The sequence below is a fragment of the Mixophyes fleayi genome, chromosome 6 (genome assembly GCF_038048845.1).
Source record: "Mixophyes fleayi isolate aMixFle1 chromosome 6, aMixFle1.hap1, whole genome shotgun sequence".
NCBI classification, from domain to species: Eukaryota; Metazoa; Chordata; class Amphibia; order Anura; family Limnodynastidae; genus Mixophyes; species Mixophyes fleayi.
Window position 1 is genome coordinate 212357466 of NC_134407.1, and position 20662 is coordinate 212378127.

General features: G+C 40.1%; 3 protein-coding genes across 5 annotated transcripts in view; 1 reads left to right on the top strand and 2 right to left on the bottom strand.

The window, feature by feature from the left end:
* The window catches only part of LOC142160615 (uncharacterized), a 48454-nt gene extending 46982 nt beyond the window's left edge, over nt 1–1472 (bottom strand). Inside the window, exon 1 of the mRNA XM_075215478.1 lies at nt 1321–1472. Coding sequence (XP_075071579.1) covers nt 1321–1463 — 143 coding nt within the window. The 5' untranslated portion in view covers nt 1464–1472. The remainder of the gene's footprint in view (nt 1–1320) is intronic.
* Nucleotides 1–20662, bottom strand: part of LOC142159811 (uncharacterized) — a 316766-nt gene that overhangs the window by 294890 nt on the left and 1214 nt on the right. The window contains exons 2-3 of one of the 3 annotated variants that reach the window (XM_075214564.1): nt 18967–19102; nt 16574–16709 (exon numbers count right to left, since the gene is read on the bottom strand). In XM_075214564.1, the coding sequence (XP_075070665.1) occupies nt 16574–16654 (81 nt within the window). In that variant the 5' untranslated portion in view covers nt 16655–16709; nt 18967–19102. The remainder of the gene's footprint in view (nt 1–16573; nt 16710–18966; nt 19103–20662) is intronic. The other 2 variants (XM_075214577.1, XM_075214565.1) reach the window with 2 other exon arrangements.
* LOC142159838 (uncharacterized) overlaps nt 1–20662 on the top strand; it is a 196735-nt gene that overhangs the window by 153112 nt on the left and 22961 nt on the right. The gene's annotated exons all lie outside the window — the stretch shown is intronic.

Below are 20662 nucleotides of genomic sequence, written 5' to 3' on the forward strand. Positions count from 1 at the left end.
TATATATATATATATATATATAAGACTCTTGTTTTATATATTACATACAATGATCAGCCACAACATTAAAACAACCTGCCTAATATTGTGTATGTCTTCCTCGTGTCACCAAAACAGCTCTGACCCGTCGAGGAATGGACTCCACAAGACCTATGAAGGAATCTGACACCAAGACTTAGCAGCAAATCCTAGAAGTCCTGTAAGTTGCGAGATGGGACCTCCATTGCTCAGACTTATTTTTCCAGCACATCTCACAGATGCTAGCTTGGATTGAGATCTGGGGAACTTGGAGGCCAAGTCAACACCTTGAAATCTTTGTCAAGTTCCGCAAACCATTCCTGAACAATTTTTGAAGTATGACAATGCGCATTATCCTGTTGAAAGAGGCCAGTGCCATCAGGGAATACCATTGCCATAAAGGGGTGTACTTCGTCTGCAATAATGTTTAGGTAGGTGGTATATGTCAAAGTAACATCCACGTGAATGCCAGAACCCAAGGTTTTCCAGCAGAACATTGCCTAGTCCATCACACTGCCTCCGCCGGCTGCCTTCTTTCCATAGTGCATCCTGATGTCATCTGTTCCCCCAAGTAAACGACCCACAAGCACTTGGCCGTCCATGATTTAAAAGAAAACGTAATTCATCAGATCAGGCCACCTTCTTCTATTGCTCCATGGTCCAGTTCTGACGTTCTCGTGCCCATTGTAGGCGCTTTCGTCGGTGGAAAAGGGGTCAGCATTGGCACTCTGATCGGTATGGGGCTACACAGCAAGGCACAGTGCATTCTGCCACCTTTCTATCATAGCCAACATTACTTTCACTGCAATTTGTGCTACAGCAGCTCTTCTGTGGGATTGGACTACAAGAGCTAGCCTTCGATCTCCTTTGCATCAATGAGCATTGGGCGTCCGTGACCCTGTAGATGGTTCACTGGCTGTCTTTCTTTGCACCAACTTTGGTAGGTACTAACCACTGCATATCAGGAACACCCCACAAGACCGGTCATTTTGGAGATGCTCTGACCCAATCTTCTAGTCATCACAATTTGGCCCTTGTCAAAGTCGCTTAGATCCTTACGCTTGCCTATTTTTCTGCTTCCAACCACTTATCAGTGGTTGTAATGTTGTGGCTGATCAGTATACTTGCTACTATTAAATTAGATTTTTAGACATTTGCTGTATTTATATTTTTATTTTATTATTAGTTATTACCCCTTCCAGGAGACAGCTCACTAATACTACTCATAACACATGACACTTATTACCTTGTCAACGAGACACCAGCTCAGTAATAATAATAACAATAAATGACACTTATTACCTCTTCCAGGAGCCACTCAGGTCAGTAACATACACCCTGCACACCTGTCCTACAACAGGAAACAGAGAGGATAAAACAGGGGCATTTGGGAGGTGTACATAGAGAAGGGGATTCTGGGAATTGTAGTTACGTCTCAGTAACATTCTATTTTCAGGGGACCATGTTGGACCATAAGAAAATGGCCGCCGCTCTCTTGTACTTTACTCGTAATATCTATATTTAACTGACACAAGCGAGATTTTTGTTGTAGCCCTGGTATGTACAGATTTCTTCTTTTTATGTAGCCAGTTTAAAAAGGCAGTTGAGGACTGCGCTCTCGTAGTCTAGTCCTTTCTGTGAAACATATGGACCACAAGAACATGGCTGCCGCTCTAGTGCACCGGCTGGGGACAGGTAATTCTATTAATTCTTCGAGGACTTCATAAAGTGTTTTAGTTGCAGATTGTGTTTTACTGTGTGACAGTTGCGTCAAGCATTCCACATATGTGATTGTCAACCGTACAGGGCAACTTGACGTACAAATAGGTGGAACTCACAGACCGGAAGTTATTTGTAACGTCATCCGGGTGAGAGGTAAATAGAAGGGAGTCAGAGTAGACATTGATGTAATTGGCAGCAACTAGTGACATTTATACAGGATCCTAAACGACAGATGATGTTGGTATATGTATAAACCCTGTAAAGAATATTAGGATAACTTGTGTATTATAAGCAATATTGCTCTCCCTACTGTAAATTATTATGAATATTAGCAATATTACTATTATCATTATTACCATTTATTTATATAGCGCCACTAATTCAGCAGCGCTGTACAGAGAACTCACATCAGTCCCTGCCCCACTTAGGCTTACAGTCTAAATTCCTTAACATACACACAGGCAGACTAAGGTCAATTTGATAGCAACCAATTAACCTACCAGTATGTTTTTGGAGTGTGGTAGGAAACCGGAGCACCCGGAGGAAACCCATGCAAACACAGGGAGAACATACAATCTCCTCACAGATAAGGCCATGGAAGGGAATTGAACTCAGGACCCCAGTGCTGTAAGGCAGAGGTGCTAACTACTTAGCCACTGTGCTGCCCAATATTACAAATATTAAGTAGTACTCAGATGCCCTGCTTCACTGGTTGGTTGTGGTAAGAGTTGACTTACTGCTATACTTGACTACTCTAAATTTTTCTCCTCTGGAAGATACCGGAGGGAAGGTAAATTGCAGGTGCAGAGGGGTGCCACTAATTGATTAATTTTGTCCCCACCACCCTTGTCAAAATGACGCAGTGGCAATGCCAATAGCCTGCTGTCCTGAGAGTCTGGGAGACCTATCCAGAATTCGGGAGCCTAACCAAAAAGTTTGCAAGTATGCTTACTGCTTCACCGACCAGTCTTGAGGTCACTGGTGCTCCTACATCGCTGGCCGGAGATCTGCTTCAATTGGGAACTTCGTGCCTCATCTATCATCTTCAGGAACACCAAACGGAAACAGACTGTGGGCCGCTGGAGAGTGATCTTGCAAGTGACACACCGTGTGGTCTATTTTCCATGTCAGGTCCTAGAAAATAGGACGCTTTTCCTACTTCACATGGCCACTCGTATTCTTCTCCGGTAAGTTTGGTACTTTGTCGCAGAAAACCTAGAACATCTCCAAAGTAGCAGATAAGGCCTTGTGTATTTCAAAGGAAACATCCCCAATATAGATCTCCCTGGAGACATGGTGTTCACCTCAGCACATAAATGACATATTTGACCTCGCAATTCAGTCTTTGACGGATGTTACACTTCATAAGTTCATTTCACTCATTTGACTCATTAGTTCATTTAGCTCAGTTTGTTCAGTTAGATCACTGGCTCTGAAACACTGCTGAGAGAAGTGATTGGAGACATAGATCTAGTCTATTACACATACTGTAGGCATATCTACTACTCCTCATTAGATGAGTTATAGTCCTGTTATAATGATCAGATAAGTTTAATGTCAGATCATTTTTTAATATTTTAAAAAGGGCAATCACTTATACAAAAACTAGTAGTGACATGTTGAGCTCTGCAAAGTTAATTACATTTTCATTATTATTTTTTATTTCCATAATATGCAAATGAAAAATACCCAAATTCAGAGTATTATAAAGTGTCACTTTTTGCTTTCAAAATTGAGATCAGTGCAAGCAGGATATAGGGGATATGTATCAAACCTTAGGGGGAATTTTTACAGCTGTAAAAAGACCCAAAATAGGCATAGCGTCACTGCGGGCGGGGCCAAAATGGCACAATTCACGAAACCCCGCCCCCTACGCCCATACCCCGCTCCAGGAACTCCCAGACGTAACCAACATAATGTTGGCAATTATGACTAATCAGCATCTGTCATTTATCTAGCCGAGTCTATAAAATGGCAGAAACTGATTAGTTGCTATGGGCAACGTTTCCACTTTATCTCTCTTGAAGGTTTAATACATCCCCCCTGTATATATGGTGCAGTAAACAGAACTACAGTATATAACATGCAGCACTCAGCAGTGCAGTGTGTCTTGAACGGACAGGGAGGGGAATGTATCCTGTGACTCATGAGCTAAATGATTGAAAAAATTCAGAGACTCATATGAGTCAGAGAGTGGAAAGATTCAGAGAGTGAAATGAACTTTGAACTATGTGTCTAGGTGCTGAAAGGGTTAACTGAGCGTAAACCTGTAAAGTGTAGTGTATATTAAATGTGAAATACTGTATACTAAAATGTATACTCGCTGTGTGTACGCTGCAGCGCTGGTACTTAACCACTGTGCAGTACTGAAAGGGTTAAATCTCGCCGCTAGGAGTGTAAAAATGTGTATGCAAAACGTGTATTTTAAATGTGTATAATAAAAATACTTACCAGGTCCTTGGTGGCCCAGTGGGGGCTGTAGGGAGGGACTTGCACACTAGCCCCTTGGAATCAAATAGATCCAGGAGATGCAGCGCCTTCTGGGGATGCAGGAGGCTAAACCGCATACTGGGGCTTTGGTCAGTGCGATAGGCCAGGGGGAACCATCCATAGCAAACCTGATTTAAAAGAAGGGGTCAGGGGTACCAGACCAGGTGCTCAGTGAGGGGGTACACTAGCATCGAAATTTACCCAGAAGGAACCGGTTCTAGGTGCCGGCTAAGGAGCCTAATGGTGGCAGCAGCAAGCCCCTCCTACTGCTACAAAGTGGCACGATTTGGTGGGATAAAGGAAGGGGACGGTGTCAAGGCACGCCCAGCCAGTCCCCCAGCAACACAACATGGACGGGATGGCATAGGAGGTCCATCCTGTCACAGTCATCTTCTACTAATACTTTTCTAAAGTGATGCGAAGTCCTGCTGATGATGGAATGTAACACACAAATATTGTCATGTTTATCATTACGTTTGCTGCGCACCCCTGCCCCTCACTCCACTCAAATACCCTTCATGCCACCAAGGCTTCATCATCATTATCATCATCATCATTTATTTGTACACAAACTTTGCAACAATGGACAGTCTGCATTAACAATTATACAAAATACAAATTAAACATAAAAACATAACAAGTACATATGAGGTAGAAAAATAAGAGACAGTATAGAGATGACTCTGAGTCTTGTGGGAGGAGGCAAAGTAGAGACAATAGGAGCTAATGTGACAGGAGTTGACATGACAGGTAGAGGGAGTAGTCTCAGATGGGATAGGCTATAGTGAAGGTGTGTTTAGAGAGAGCTTGAAAGACTGAAGGTTGGGGGACAGTCTTCTCAGGTGGAGAAGGGAGTTTCATTAGAAGGGAGCAGTGCTGAAGAAGTCTTGGAGGGAGTGGGAGGTGAAGTCCAGATAAGAGGAGGTTGCAGTAGTTAAGGCAAGAGATAATGAGAGAATGGACAAGTGTTTTTGGTAATGCCCTGAGTGAGAAAAGGACATATTGTGTTTTGAAGGAGGAGGCAACAAGACTTTGTAAGGGACTGGATGTGTGAAGTGAAGTGGAGGTCAGGATAGATGATGACACCAAGAGAGCAGGCATGGGAAACTAGGGTTTGGGGAATAAGTAAAGAGGTACTGACATTAGCAGAGGGAAAATTACATATTGAGCTTGAGGTAGCTATAGGACATCCAGGTGGAGAAGAAGAGGACCAAAAACAGAACATCGAGGGACCCCAACAGACAGAGAGAAGATGAGAGGGTCTTGAGTCAGAAGAGAGGCACTGAAGGAGCGATCAGAGAGATATGGGGTGAAGCAGGAGAGGACAGAGCTGCAAAGTTCAAGAGAGTGAAGGGTGTCAAGAAGAAGAGGGAGATCCACTGTGTCAAAAATGGCAGAGAGGTCAAGGAGTATGAACAAGGAGAAGAGACCCTTCAACTTAGCCAAGAGTAGATTATTAGTCACTTTGGTGAGGACAGACTTGTGGATTGTAGAGGGCAGAAGCCGATTGCAGAGGGTCAAGAAGTGAATAAGTGGAGACAAAGTAGGTTAAGCGTTGTAGTCAATCCATTTAAGTAGTTTGGAAGCAAAGGGGGGCATAGAATTGGTGCTGTAGCTGGGGAGAGAGGTAGGGTTGAGAGATGGTTTCTTAAGAATAGACGAGATGAGAGCATGTTTGAAGACGGATGAGAAAATACCAGTGGAAAGTTACAAGTTAAAGAGATGAGCTACGTAGTGGCAAGTATTAAGGGAAAGGGAGTGGAGGTGTTGGAAGGGAACAGGGTCGAAGAGGAAGAGAGGAGTTTAAAGACCTGGGACTTAGAACTGAGGGTGGCTAGGTGAGTGGAGGAAGTTGATGGATCTGTAGAGAGGAGATTTCTTAATTTCTCCATTAGCGATTGATGGGATGGGAGTTCTTGTTCAGGTGGCAAGACTGTTTGGAGTGCCAGGGTTGGGTTTTGGATCAATGTAGACTACGGGCCTGATTCAAGTCAGTCTTTCAAACAGTTGCGGAATGTATCTTGCGTGATTTCACACTGTACATTCCCAGAAACCAAATTTGCATATCTGAACGCAATTGCGTGAAATTCATATCAGGACGCATTTGACACTTATACCCCATACACCTTGAAAGGAGGAACAGGAGAAGGAATGTGTGGAGTAACATCGACCATGTACAGTAAGGGCATGTTCACGCAGATACAGCTAATTCAAGTCCTGTGTTTATCGTAAGTACAATTCTTTTCAGTCGCATTTTTTACACCTGCACCAGGGCAGACGGAAATGCCAGATGATAGTGATGACCGACACAGCATAGTCTGTTTAAAAAACACTTTAAAGAGTTATTTGTTTTTTTCAAATGATTTATGAAACTTTTTTTTAAAAAAAAGTAAAAATATATGGATTATAATTGAATTTATTTTACTTTTATTATATTGTCATTTTAATTTATGATCAAATTAAAGTTGCGTTCTGATGTGAAATCATTGTAAATATACATTTGCATATACTTCAGTTTATTATGTCGGTCCACGCCAACAGAAAGTACTCTTTATGCAGAGCTTACTTCCACCCCTATTTATATCATAACATATCTTAAGAAACGTTTTGATTAGAACACAGGCAGAACTACACAAAAGCTGCATACTCTTTTTAAACACGTAAGTTATGGCCAAATTGCGTCCTGACTTGAATCAGGCCCTATGTGTGGTGTCTGTGACTACTTTGATAAGTGTTGTAGAAAGCGACTGTAGCATTAGAGCTGGGTAGACCATGGAAAGTGGAGCGGGTCAACAGAGGCTGAGAAGAAGAGAGAGTCAAAGCCATTTAGGTGACACTATGGGGCATATTCAATTAGGATTCCGGTCCGTGGCAACGCGCGGAACCTGCGCAGTATTGCCGGTAATACGGTATCGCAATAACGTGGATTTTCGTTCGCAACCCTATGGGGTGCAAACGAAAATCCACGTTATTGCGGTACCGTGGATCAACTTTGCGGCCCGTTTCGGCGCGATCCCGCGGACCGGAAACCTAATTGAATATGCCCCTATGTGCGCAAAGATTTGTGTGCGTGGAGGGTGGGGCACAGTATGATAAAAGGAAAGGAGACTGTGGGCAGAGAGCAAGAAGGCTGAATTAGAGGAACTGGACATGATACAGAGATAGGGGAACATGAGGTCTAGGGAGTTTCGGATCACATCAGAATTTCAAACTGACTGTTTCAGATTGTAATGAGATTTGGTATAATAAATGCTGTCTTAGGTGTAAAGAAAACCCCAAATCTTAGGCTGATATGTGCACTGGTTTTGAAGTTATATACCTTTGAAGTTGCACTTTTTAGCGAAAAATTTGCTTTTAACATTTATTTAAATTTAATTTGTAGCTCACCTGCTAGAGAGTTGGGCAAGGTCTCATTTTAAACCTCTTTTTATGGGCGTACATTTGATATATAACACAGCAGTATGTTTCAATAAAAATATCAAATTTTCAATATCAAAAAGCCATCTTTTAAAAAAACATCTCAAAAAATGTTCATACTGTTTATATTAAATCCCCTAAGTTTCATTTTTCGGATCAAGGTTTCAGTAATGGCAGGGAGAATGAAGGAGTGAAAGAGGAACATGTCTTGTATATATGAGGGTTTCTTGCAGACCAATCTAGCGTTCAAGAGTGCAGAGAATAAAGAGGGTGTGAATAAGAGGAAGGATGAGAATAGGTTACATATAGTGGGGACTGAGAATCCAAAAACATTTTCATCAGTTTCCTTCTTGCATATGTATAAGGTGCCAACTACAAACTTTCAGTGACCAGAAAAACGCACTGTACATACTACATCTTTAAATGAAACTACCATCACGTGTAGAAACCAAAATGTGCTAGAAAATCGCAGCTCTACCATCTACATAAAAGATTTTACTAACATGTCCCTCCCCCCAGCCACGGGGCTGCTTCATTCAACCATTTTACTGAGGGTCTGCAGATTCTGCAATACAGTAATATTAGTTTACCACCTTTAAATGGTGGTTACACTCGCACCCCCCCTTCCCTATTTTAAGAGGAACAGAGGAGCACCAGGAAAAATAGCTGCATGTGGCAGCCCCTTGGGCTCCAGCAGACGATTGACTAAAGGAAAATCTTTTCTATAGCTTTATAAGAAGGTTAAACCATATAAAATTACATTTCATTCAACTATTTATTATATACTTTAACTAATAACATATTAATATTACACAGCACGACCAAAAATCATGTAAATGGCCTAATTCCTGCATTACATAATTACAGAATTGTCTGGATTGTGTACCTGCCGAGACCCTTTGCAATAACAAATTAATATTTCTTTTTTTACTGAGAAGAGTAAAACCAATGTCTTTTGAGTATACATTTTGTAAATGTAATTAAAAATTTTGCATACTTTTATTAATAAAATTAACTGTTCGATAGTATACAGTTAAATATCTGTAGAATTCTGCTTCACTCTTGTTTTGTATCTATCAGCTCATAAAAAAACTTTAGTAGAATGTGACTTTTTGTTGTTCAGCAAGATTTAATTTCTGTGTCAAACATTTCCCATAATCATTACAAAGAAATGGCATTTCACCATTGTGAATTCTGTTGAAACAAGACAAAACTTGAATTCTGTGAAAAACATTTCCCATATTCAGAACATGATTATGATAAATGAAATCTGAATTCTGTGAAAAACATATCCCATGTTCAAAACATGTAAGTGGCTTCTAATCTCTGTGAATTCTCTGATGTCTAATAAGCACAGATTTTTGTGCAAAACATTTTGCACAATCAGAGCATGGAAATGGTTTCTCACCTGTGTGAGTTCTCTGATGTCTGACAAGATCAGATTTTTGTGTAAAACATTTCCCACATTCAGAACATGAAAATGGGTTCTCCACTGTGTGAATTCTCTGGTGCCTAACAAGCACTGATTTACGTGTAAAACATTTTCCACATTCAGAACATGGAAATGGCTTTTCACTAATGTGAATTTCCTGATGAGAAATAAGGTTAGCTTTTGTTGTAAAACATTTCCCACATTCACAACACAAAAATGGCTTTTCACCTGTGTGAAATCTTTGATGTCTAATAAGCTTTGATTTACATGAAAATTGTTTGTTACACTCGGAACATGGAAATGGCTTCTCACCTGTGTGCATTTTCTGATGTGCTAAAAGATATGATTTCTGTGTAAAGCATCTACCACACTCAGGACAAGGGTAAGGTTTATCACTTGAGTGAATTCTTTGATGTCTAACAAGCTCCGTTTTCTGGGTAAAACAATTTCCACATTCAGAACAAGGAAAAGGCTTCTCACCTGTGTGCGTCCTCTGATGTCTAATAAGATATGAATTATAAATAAAACATTTATCACATTCAGGACAGGAAAATATTTTACCACCTCTATGTTCTGTGGTATGTGTGACAATATCTGAATTATCAGAACATTTTCCATGATGAGTGGGATCAGATGATATGTCTGCACTGTGAAGTACTGGATATATATTTGAGTAAACTGGGTTTTCTCCTGGAGAATATCGAGTGATGTTATTATTAATATGTCCCTCCGAGGTATTCTCGCTGCTGTGTCCATCTGCTGGAAATAAATGTATGGAAATATAAACGTTTTTGCTAGAAACACTTTTCACAATGAGGAGTAATGACCACATATTTCCACACTATGAGTGATTTCATGTCACAATTTATTACAAATTATAAATGTGCAGATACATTTAATATTCAGTTGTTAAATTGTAATTATGTAGACCGTTGATGCATTAGAAAATAGCAATCAGTCATGTATACTTGATGCTTACAAACATATACACACGTTACAATTAGGGCATCATTGCTAATGTTATATGGAGTAGTGCATTAGTAGGTTGTGGGTAATGATCCGCGTGGTAGTGTAAAGGGAGTAACATGGGTAATATTGCATATAATCTGTTCTGATTGGTTAGAGAATTAACCAATATGTGTCTTGCAGTGAGATGTATATGAGAAACACTGGAGAGTGTTTGTGTTGGGGACTTGTCTGATGTCTTGACTGGTAGCTCACAATGACATGATTTGAAGAGGAGAGATGGGGGTAAATGTATCAAGCTAAGTTTTCCAGCAGGTTTGAAAAGTGGAGATGTTGCCTATAGCAACCAATCAGATTCTAGCTGTCACTTTGTAGAATGTACTAAATAAATGAAAGCTAGAATCTGATTGGTTTTTCAAACCCGCCGGAAAACTCTCAGATTGATACATTTACCCCCTGGAGTCTAATAGGGGCTGATGTCTCCTTAGTCCTCCACTGAGCAGATATTTTTTTTACATTAGTTTGTACTGACAGAGGAGGGTGTAATATAAGAGATTGTTTTGTGACCGAACAAGAAGAATATGTGACTATATTCTGTATTCAGTGGTTACTACTCACCTGTGCTGATATCTGTAGGGATTTCCTCCTCCTTACACAGCTGATCATCCCTCACATACGTCTCTTCTTCTAGATCTATTACTTCAACTTTAATATCAATCAGGTCTTCATCCTAAATAAGCCACCAAATAACAAAAAGAACACATTTTACATCATATTATTTAATACTTTGAGATTAAAACTCAATAATTTCAGTTTAAAAGACCCACACAGTATCTCTACATAGTGTAGAGTCACAATTTAGCATGTTGCTATTTGACGAGATACTTAATTCTATCTACCTGATAATCCTGAGACATATTGTGATTTTCTTCTGTACAATCTTGTGAATAAAGAGGACGGGGACATCTCTCTGGGGTATTTCTGTTAGTGGATCCATCTGTAGGAGACACACAGGGACTGAGAACATCTACTATATAAATGCCTAGTGGTGTGTGTGAAAAAAAAAAAACAAGCTGCAGCACCACCTGCTGGGCAGAGTTATACACTGACCTATATATTTCTTGAAGGAGAAGTGACAGTTGGGAGTGGTTGGTGGTTGCCGGGGGTGACAGTGGGGAGTTTTTAACACCTTAAGTAGCTTGATGAAGGATGTGGCGATGAAGATGAAGGATGAGGTGATGGAGAAAAATGATGAGGTGGTGACATGTGGACAAAACCACGTTAAAAAAGGGCGCTTGCGTCGGGAAGTAACGCTCTTCCGCTGAGGAGGCCTGGGCTAGGCCCAAATGCATGACAAGAACCTTTTTAACACCTTAAGTAGCTTGATTTGACTAGAATGCATGAGTATCATGCACGGGTTAACTTGTTATTTATATGTGTTTATCAGATGATGTGTATCTAGGTTGGTCCTCAATATCGCTAACGCCATCACATTACATTGAGGTCTCCACTTACCCAGTGATGTGAGGCTCTTGTGATTCTCCATCATCATGTCCTTGTACAGACCCTTGTGTCCTTCTAAATACTCCCACTCCTCCATGGAGAAATAGACAGTGACATCCTGACACCTTATAGGAACCTGACACACACAATGATACAGTCATCACCCAGACACATCCCCTGGTGTTACTGTATAATGTCCCATTCCCAGCAGTCACCTCTCCAGTCAGCATCTGAATGATCTTGTTGGTGAGTTCTAGAACCCTCTGGTCATTGTTTCTCTCATGTATCAGTGAGTGAGGTGGAGGCTCCGTGATGGGGCTCTGGGTCCTGCTCTGTCCTCCTGACACATTAAAACCAGATGTCTTCTTCTCTACTGTGTAATCCTTAGTATGGAGACACATTAATAAATTACATGACAAGAGTCCAGTGGTCACAGCTCCCTCTCTGATGTCAGCATCCTGCACTCTTTCTCTATATTAACTATATATTGATCTCTTTTACTGTATCATGCTAGACACACTGACATACATCTGTCCAATCACGATATATATAAATAAATATATATGTATGTTTCATATTCAAGTACAAGCACAAAAAAAATATAGAACACTGACAATGTACTGGGTGGATGATATTGTAAAGTATTTAATAGACAGAAAATGTTAAAAGTTAATGGCAGAAGCTGTCTGTAAGGTCTATGTACTGGGTCGGCGCTATCACTAGGCGAACTTAAGCAGTCACTCAGGTCAGCAGGATTAACGCTAAATGAGTGACATGATAGACTGGGAGTACATGTCAAGAGAAGATGCCTTCCCAGCCTATGTGGAATGGTGACCTGACGGGGAGATGGGGTGAATCTAGGGCACCCAGGACGCCCAAGGCGGCCCTGTCTATACATGACATCATTTATGATTTAACTGTGATATTTATAGAGTCCCTCACTGTCATGTTTCGCTCCATAAAGCTTCATCGGGTCAAGCTGATAAAACTCCACAGAGTGAAACATTTGTGATTGTAATGCTATAATAAGATTATATCTAAGCAGCTCTTACGTCGCCTTCATTTACATATTTATTTGATTCAGTCCACTGGAATGTGGCGCCAGAGAGAGCGAGATGACGTCCTCCTCCCTAGTTTTGGATTTTATAGAGTGAGCCATGAAGGGACTCTTTGGGTCTCATGCTGAGTTGGGTGTACGCCTGTTTTCTTATTGTAAAATACACAAATTAGTACTCCGCATACCCACAAAAAAATGTTAACGTGTGCAAATTTGGAACCTGCAATTCGTACGCTTGGAAAGGAGAGTTGGAAGAGGGAAGGGGCATGTAAACATAGACCGAGTACAGTGAGGCCAGGTTCACATAACTACAAACTGAGGCAGACGCTCACAGAGACGTATATACAGTCAAGTCCATAAATATTGGGACATCGACACAATTCTCATATTTTGGGCTCTATACACCACCACAATGGATTTGAAATGAAACTAACAAGATGTGCTTTAACTGCAGACTTTCAGCTTTAATTTGAGGGAATTTACATCCAAATCAGGTGAACAGTGTAGGAATTACAATAGTTTCTATATGTGCCTCACACTTTTTAAGGAACCAAAAGTAATGGGACAAACTAAACAATCCTACATCATTCACTCTTTGTTGCAAATCCTGTGCAGTCAATTACAGCCTGAAGTCTGGAACGCATAGACATCACCAGACGCTGGGTTTCATCCCTGGTGATGCTCGGCCAGGCCTCTACTGCAAATGTCTTCAGTTCCTGCTTGTTCTTGGGGCATTTTACCTTCAGTTTTGTCTTCATCAAGTGAAATGCATGCTCAATCGGATTCAGGTCAGGTGATTGACGTGACCATTGCATAACATTCCACTTGTTATACTGCAAAAACAACCAAAGCGTTTTTTAAGGCTGCTTCGGGTCATTGTCCATCTGCACTGTAAAGTACTGTCCAATGAGTTCTGAAACATTTGACTGAATATGAGCAGATAATATTGCCCAAAACACTTCAGAATTCATCCTGCTGCTTTTGTCAGCAATCACATTATCAATAAATACAAGGGAACCAGTTCCATTGACAGCCATACATGCCCACGCCATGACACTACCACCACCATGCTTCACTGATGAGGTGGTATGTTTTGGATCATGAGCAGTTCCTTTCCTTCTCCATACTCTTCTCTTCCCATCACTCTGGCACAAGTTGATCTTTGTCTCATCTGTTCATAGGATGTTGTTCCAGAACTGTAATGGCTTTTTTTAGATGTTGTTTGGCAAACTCTAATTTTGTCTTCCTGTTTTTATGGCTCACAAATGGTTTACATCTTGTGGTGAACCCTCTATATTCACTCTTGTGAAGTCTTCTCTTGATTGTTGACTTTGACACATATACACCTACCTCCTGGAGAGTGTTCTTGATTTGGCCAACTGTTGTGAAGGGGTTTTTCTTCACCAGGGAAAAAAAAATTCTGTCATCCACCACAATTGTTTTGCACGGTCTTCCGGGTCTTTTGGTGTTGCTGAGCTCTCCGGTGCTTTCTTTCTTTTTAAGAATGTTCCAAACAGTTGATTTGGCCACACCTAATGTTTTTGCTATCTCTCTGATGGGTTTGTTTTGATTTTTCAGCCTAATGATGGCTTGCTTCACTGATAGTGACAGCTCTTTGGATCTCATATTGAGAGTCGACAGCAACAGAATCCAAATGCAAATTTCACACCTAGAATCAACTCCAGACCTTTTACCTGCTTAATTGATGATGAAATAACGAGGGAATAGCCCACACATGTCCATGAAATAGTTTTTGAGTCGATTGTCCCATTACTTTTGGTCCCTTAAAAAGTGGGAGGCACATATAGAAACCGTTGTAATTCCTACACCGTTCACCTGATTTGGATGTAAATACCCTCAAATTAAAGCTGACAGTCTGCAGTTAAAGCACATCTTGTTAGTTTCATTTCAAATCCATTGTGGTGGTCTATAGAGCCCATAATATGAGAATTGTGTCGATGTCCCAATATTTATGGACTTGACTGTATGCCTGTCAATAGCCGTATCATTTGTGGGTGCCTGAGAGCAGGTACAAATACGCGCTGATGATAATGACAGTCACCAGCACTTGCTAAATGCTTGATTGGCTGATTGTGAGTTCACCTCTGAAGCATTGATCATGCATATATTATATTATTTTGTGGGTATATTTTAAAACTATTTTTTGCTACTTTAATGCTTACTTAAGATAATATATATATATATATATATATATATATATATATGCTTTACAAAAGTTTATGAACGTTTCCTGTGTTATAATCTGATTGGGTGTAAGTACGCCTGACATAGACCTGAACATATGCTACTGGTGAAGAGCTGGATGCATCTAACGTATTAAGTCTATTCTTTAGCATGTATATATATGTGTCCAACTAAGCAATAAACAATTATGTGTAGTGACGGTAACATTATCGTAACTCTTATCTCTGTTCTATTCATAGAGATAAGAGTTATGTGACTGTGAGTGGACAGTGTCACGAGAGTCAGTTTCATGATTGGTAATGCAGCCTGGTGTCGGGTGCTATATATGCACTTTTGGAACAACCGTTCAAGGGTGAATTATCACTGTGCAAAATGTGGGCAAGTTGATTACATGGAAGCTCATATTCTGGAAATTAGGTGACCAACTGGTAACATTGAGGTTCACTGATAATATGGAGAGGCGTTTGCTCCTCACTCAGCAATAGGTTTGGGCCTCTGGAGATCAGTGCCAGGACGTTGAAGAGCAAGATCCTGAAGTAGGTAGTTTAATAACAGTTACAGACACACCAAAATATATGTCCCAGTTTGGCTTATACTGAGCATGTCCATTCAGGAGCAGTATTAGGAGTATATCTCATCTAGCAACCTGAGGGATAACCGGTCTATAAAAGATAGGGAAAGGAGTGTAGTAAATGGCAGGCATTTAGGGGACTCCATTATTAGGCAGACATATAGTCTGCCAGGTTCAGCATATTAGAGATCATGTTGATTGTTGTGAGGGGCTGTGGAGGACCCAGTGGTCTTGGTACACATCAACGGCAATGACAGATTAAGAGGATGGGCAGCCTGCAAAAATGATTTCAGAGAATTAGGCTACTCTTTAAGCAAGAGGTTGGTGTGAAGGACAGTTTTGGACAAATGGGCCAATTTCTCTCTTATTTACAAGATCTATAATAGAGATGGTGGAGGTGCAACTGTGCTGGGGAGAAGATAGTTAGAATGATGACGGAACTTTCAAACTAAACTTGGAGTGGGAGTGTTGGATGAAGATAGAAACAAAAGACGAGATAGTATAGCCAGGGATCAGGCCTTACTAAAGAAGAAGTACTTTTTTATGACCATAACATTTCTGTGAATAAAGAGAAACCAGTGAGGTATTCGAGGTGGTAAGGAGAAAAAAACAGACCGTCTAATGTTAAACTAGAAGGGACTGAAATTTTTTTATGCAAACACAAAGGGGCAGATTCAATTCCCTGTGTTGTTCTTTAGAACGTGGGCCGCACACTATTACCGTTACTATGGTAATAGCTGAGCATTATTACCGTTACTATGGTAATAGGTAAGCATTATTACCGTTACTATGGTAATAATAATCATTATAATTCTGATTTTTGCTTGCAGCTCTGTGAGCTGCGAATAAAAATCTGCGTTAAAATTACCATAGTAACGGTAATAATTTGCGACCCGCGTTGTTCTAAATAACAACACGGGAAATTGAATCTGCCCCAAAGAATCTAAAAAGAACTCCAATCGGTAAGCCTGAAACTGAAAAATATATTATTAAAGATAAGATCTGAAGATTTGTTTACTACACATAAATATATCCACGGTCATTACCCAGTAGGTCAGGTCTCTATAAAATTAGCAAATGCCTTAAGGAAGGGTCTGGATCAACATAATTATCATTTATGAAAAAGGAGAACTTGATGTGTCTTTTTTTTTTTTTAACATACATATAACTATGTATTCCCAGAACCCCTCACCTCTCCAGTCAGCAGGTAGATGATCTCCAGGGTGAGATTTAATATCCTCTCAGTCATGTGACCCTTGTCCTTGTCCATCATGGAGACTCATAGAATGGGGTCTGGTCTTGTTGGGAACAATTAATTGTGTCCTGGTCTTGGCAGATAAAAATACAGAATACACAAATAACGGTAAGAATGTGACAATACATTGTAAATTACATTCTTATCTGTGGATTGCCATGTAAAATTTTACCATTATAAATAATTAATTAAAAGCTTTGAAACTCTAAGTGATGACAACATAACTTCAATGTAATATGTATACTGATATGATTCAAATATTGAGGGGAAAAATGTACTCATCGGGGGTTACCCATGCCCCATACTCTGCCTGCCCCTAAGTCATCTTTGGGCTCAAGATTATGAAAATCAGCTCTACTAACATACATCTGACAAGCCCAGACCAGAATATCAGGCCATGTGACAAAGAGAAGGGAGAACAATCTCCTTAGTGAGATGCAATGCTAACGCCATCTTGTGCAGAAAGTGGGGAACTATGTTGAGCATGGTCTTGCCCGAATAACAAAAAAGGGGGAGAAGCTAATCCAACTGTTAGGATCACTTCCATAGTTTAGAGTCTAACACTTCCTTGAAAACTGTATATCTCAGATCCTTGTAGGCCAACCGTCGGCTAGATAAAACTCAGCCCATTGTTCAATTTTTTCAGGGGAACAGGAGAAACCGGGAGAGATGGAAACTCTGAGGACAAGTCTGGAGCCTCACAACAGTGCATATACAGTATATCATTCAAAGTGTAAGAAAACTCTTGAAGGTGGCCAACTTCCATACTCTCAACATAGTCTCAATTCCAAGAAATGTCTACAGAGGACAACAAAATCATGGATTCAAGAGCTAAGGTGTCAAAGCAAGATTGATAATGATTTATTGAAAAGAAATGCCATTCGGTAAAAAACTCTGGATGGAGTGGTAGCTATGATGACTTACTCACTGCGGTCAAGCCAAGATCAGAAGAATGACTCTGGAGAATGTGAGGAAGAACAGATAGAGGTGGCAATACATCCTTGAGCTTCTATGACTGAGGCCTAGGGCAACAGTGCTTCACTCTGTGGTTCAATTACCAATATTCAGGGGTTTACACTGAATGTCCAGTTGAACAAGAACATCTGGATGGTGCATTGGCTGTTGCTAGCTTCTTAGATGCAAGGCAAAAATGGTTACCATCCTCTTCACCTAAAATATTATCATTCTCTTCCTTGGCTAGGCTTCCCTGATGAAATCTATATTATAATGTTTGAATGTTGAAGGGAAGCTTCATTTATGAACCTGGTGCTCTGAATTTTGTGACAATGGATCAATGTCACCAGTTATGTGGGAGAGCTTATCAGTGACAATGTGTCAGGGACCTCCTGGGGTTTGAAACTTGCTCACACTCAGCTGTTCTGATAGGCAATTTATGCATATGCACTTTGCAAGAGCTGTGATCCAGGGACACATGTGAATCATCAGCTTTAAGCAATTAGTTGATCCCTCTGCCCAGTTTAATCTGTCTTTTCCCGCTAACCAACTGACAAATAATTGCTTAAGCTTTGGTGAGATTTCTAGTCCCATGGTCTTGTGTTCCCATTCTTGAGAGTCTGTGTTCCAATTGCCCAATACTGGACACACGAAAGAACAATGGACATAGAAGAACTCTGAAGACCATCCTAATGGATGGCTCTAAGGACAATATACATAATCAGAACTACATAGTGTTGGAGAATATCTGGGGAAAGAGTACTGACAAACAGGGTGTCCAAATACAGCAGAGTTAAGCATTTTTTAGGGTTGAGTATTATTTTGGTAAAGCCAACCCAAACAGGAGTACTTAAAAATGAACCACAGGAAGAGCAAACACAAGGTACTGTGGGAGAGATTCCCAAATACGGTTGTTCTAATAGGTATTTGATATCTATCAATTCCATGAATCCCATTGGATTAAAGTTTGGAAACTGATCTCAAAAGCTGAATCCCGTAATGTATACCTGCAATATCTTTTCTCTGACACACCCCATATACATAATTCCCCATTCAATAAACAGGTCAAAACTTCCCACACTTTATTTTTATTATCATCATGTATTAAGTGCTACATTATTACACAGCGCTGTACAGAGAATATTTGGCATTCACAGTCCCTGTCCCATTGAAGCTTACAGTCTAAATTCCATACCACACAAAGACACATACACTAGGGTCCATTTTAGTCAGCAGTCAATTAACCTACCAGTATATCTTTGGAGTGTGAAAGGAAACTCACACAAGCATGCAGAGGACATACAAACTATACACAAAAAGGGCCCTGGTTGGGAATCAAACTTATGACCTAAGCTCTGTAAGGCAGCAATGCTCACCTTAGTGCTACCATACTGTCCAGAACATCCCATTACTTTGTGATATGCATATGCTAAGTGGCTTCCTGAGAACATCTATGTTCCACTTGATGCATTTAACCTGGTTAATCCCCCACTGGGTTTACTTTGCAAATTCCTAAAACAATTGAAATGAGAAGAAATCAGTTGACAGACACGTTTTGTTTATTTTTTTTATTTGGACCATGACATAGTGGGTGAAGGGTCAAATAACCACCCTACACAGTCCAGTGGTGGGAATCACATGATTCCAGATCGGTGAAAGACTAAGGGGTATATTTACTAAACTGCGGGTTTGAAAAAGTGGAGATGTAGCCTATAGCAACCAATCTAGCTATGATTTATTTAGTACATTCTCAACAATGAATCTGATTGGTTGGTATAGTTAACATTCCACTTTTTCAAACCCGCAGTTTAGTAAATCTAGCCCTAAGCTTAAAGTGGAATGAGCAATGAGAGATATTTAGAATATATTTGTGGCTATTCATTTATTTTGTGTTTTAGTCCATTACTAATAACCTGATTAAAACACAATATAATAATATTGATGAATGAATTCAAGACCATGTAATGTTTCTATTTTGAGTTAATTATACGGATAGGTTTTTCCTTTATTCAATACAACAATGTTCTGAACAACACAAGATCATAATTAGTTTATATAAATATTTGGGGGGTTTTTAAAAGTAGAAGTGAAATGTTTCTATATTTTTCTAACATTGAAATGTATACTTATTGCAAACCTTTACGATTTCTCTGTACCATACAATCCTAAACCCTGAAAATACTGATATATATCATATACAATGAGACAGCAATGAATGGACATGCTCATTGATAAATATATGCTGAACCTCTCTCTCTGTCCTTCCTTGGACCTTTAAACAGAATCAGGACATACTCATCATGATGGAAAACCGCTGCTCATTCCACACACACTTATAAGGCTCAGACCAAATCAAGAAAACTGTACAACCAGGGTTCATGACCTAAAGAGGAAATGTTACAAAGAGAAGTGACAACAATCTGCTGGTTGCTATGAAAAGTCAGTGTGACATTTGGTAGAAATGTGGATACTGGGCATAGAATCAACTTGTCCTACTGAAACACAAAAAAGGAGATAAGTTTAAGATGCTATCAGAGGAAGGCAACCTTTCGAGAGGTCAAAGATCAAATATACCTGAATCAAGAACTCAAAAGAATTGCATAGCAACCTCTTCAAGTCCAGGCTAAAGTCCCAGGGAGACAGTGAGAAAAGGGACATACATTGGCACATTGCCTTGCACTAAGATTAAGCAGAAACAAGTGATAACTAGTCATGTTAATATTTACTGCTATGCACACTTGATGGTTGTTGCTAAAGGAGGTAGTCCGTTCTGAAGAAGGACAGTGAAGGGTGGACAGTCACCATAGACAGTTACAACAGCTAGAGATCCCCTTCCATCATCTCTCGTGTCTCCTGCTGTCTCTTGGATATCTCCTCTTGGATGACCTAGCGCCTTTTTAAACTTAATATTTCGAAGGGGTATATTTACTAAACTGCGGGATTGAAAAAGTGGAGATGTTGCCTATAGCTACCAATCAGATGCTAGCTGTCTTTTTGTAGAATGCACTAAATAAATGAAAGCTAGAATCTGATTGGTTGCTATAGGCAACATCTCCACTTTTTCAAACCCGC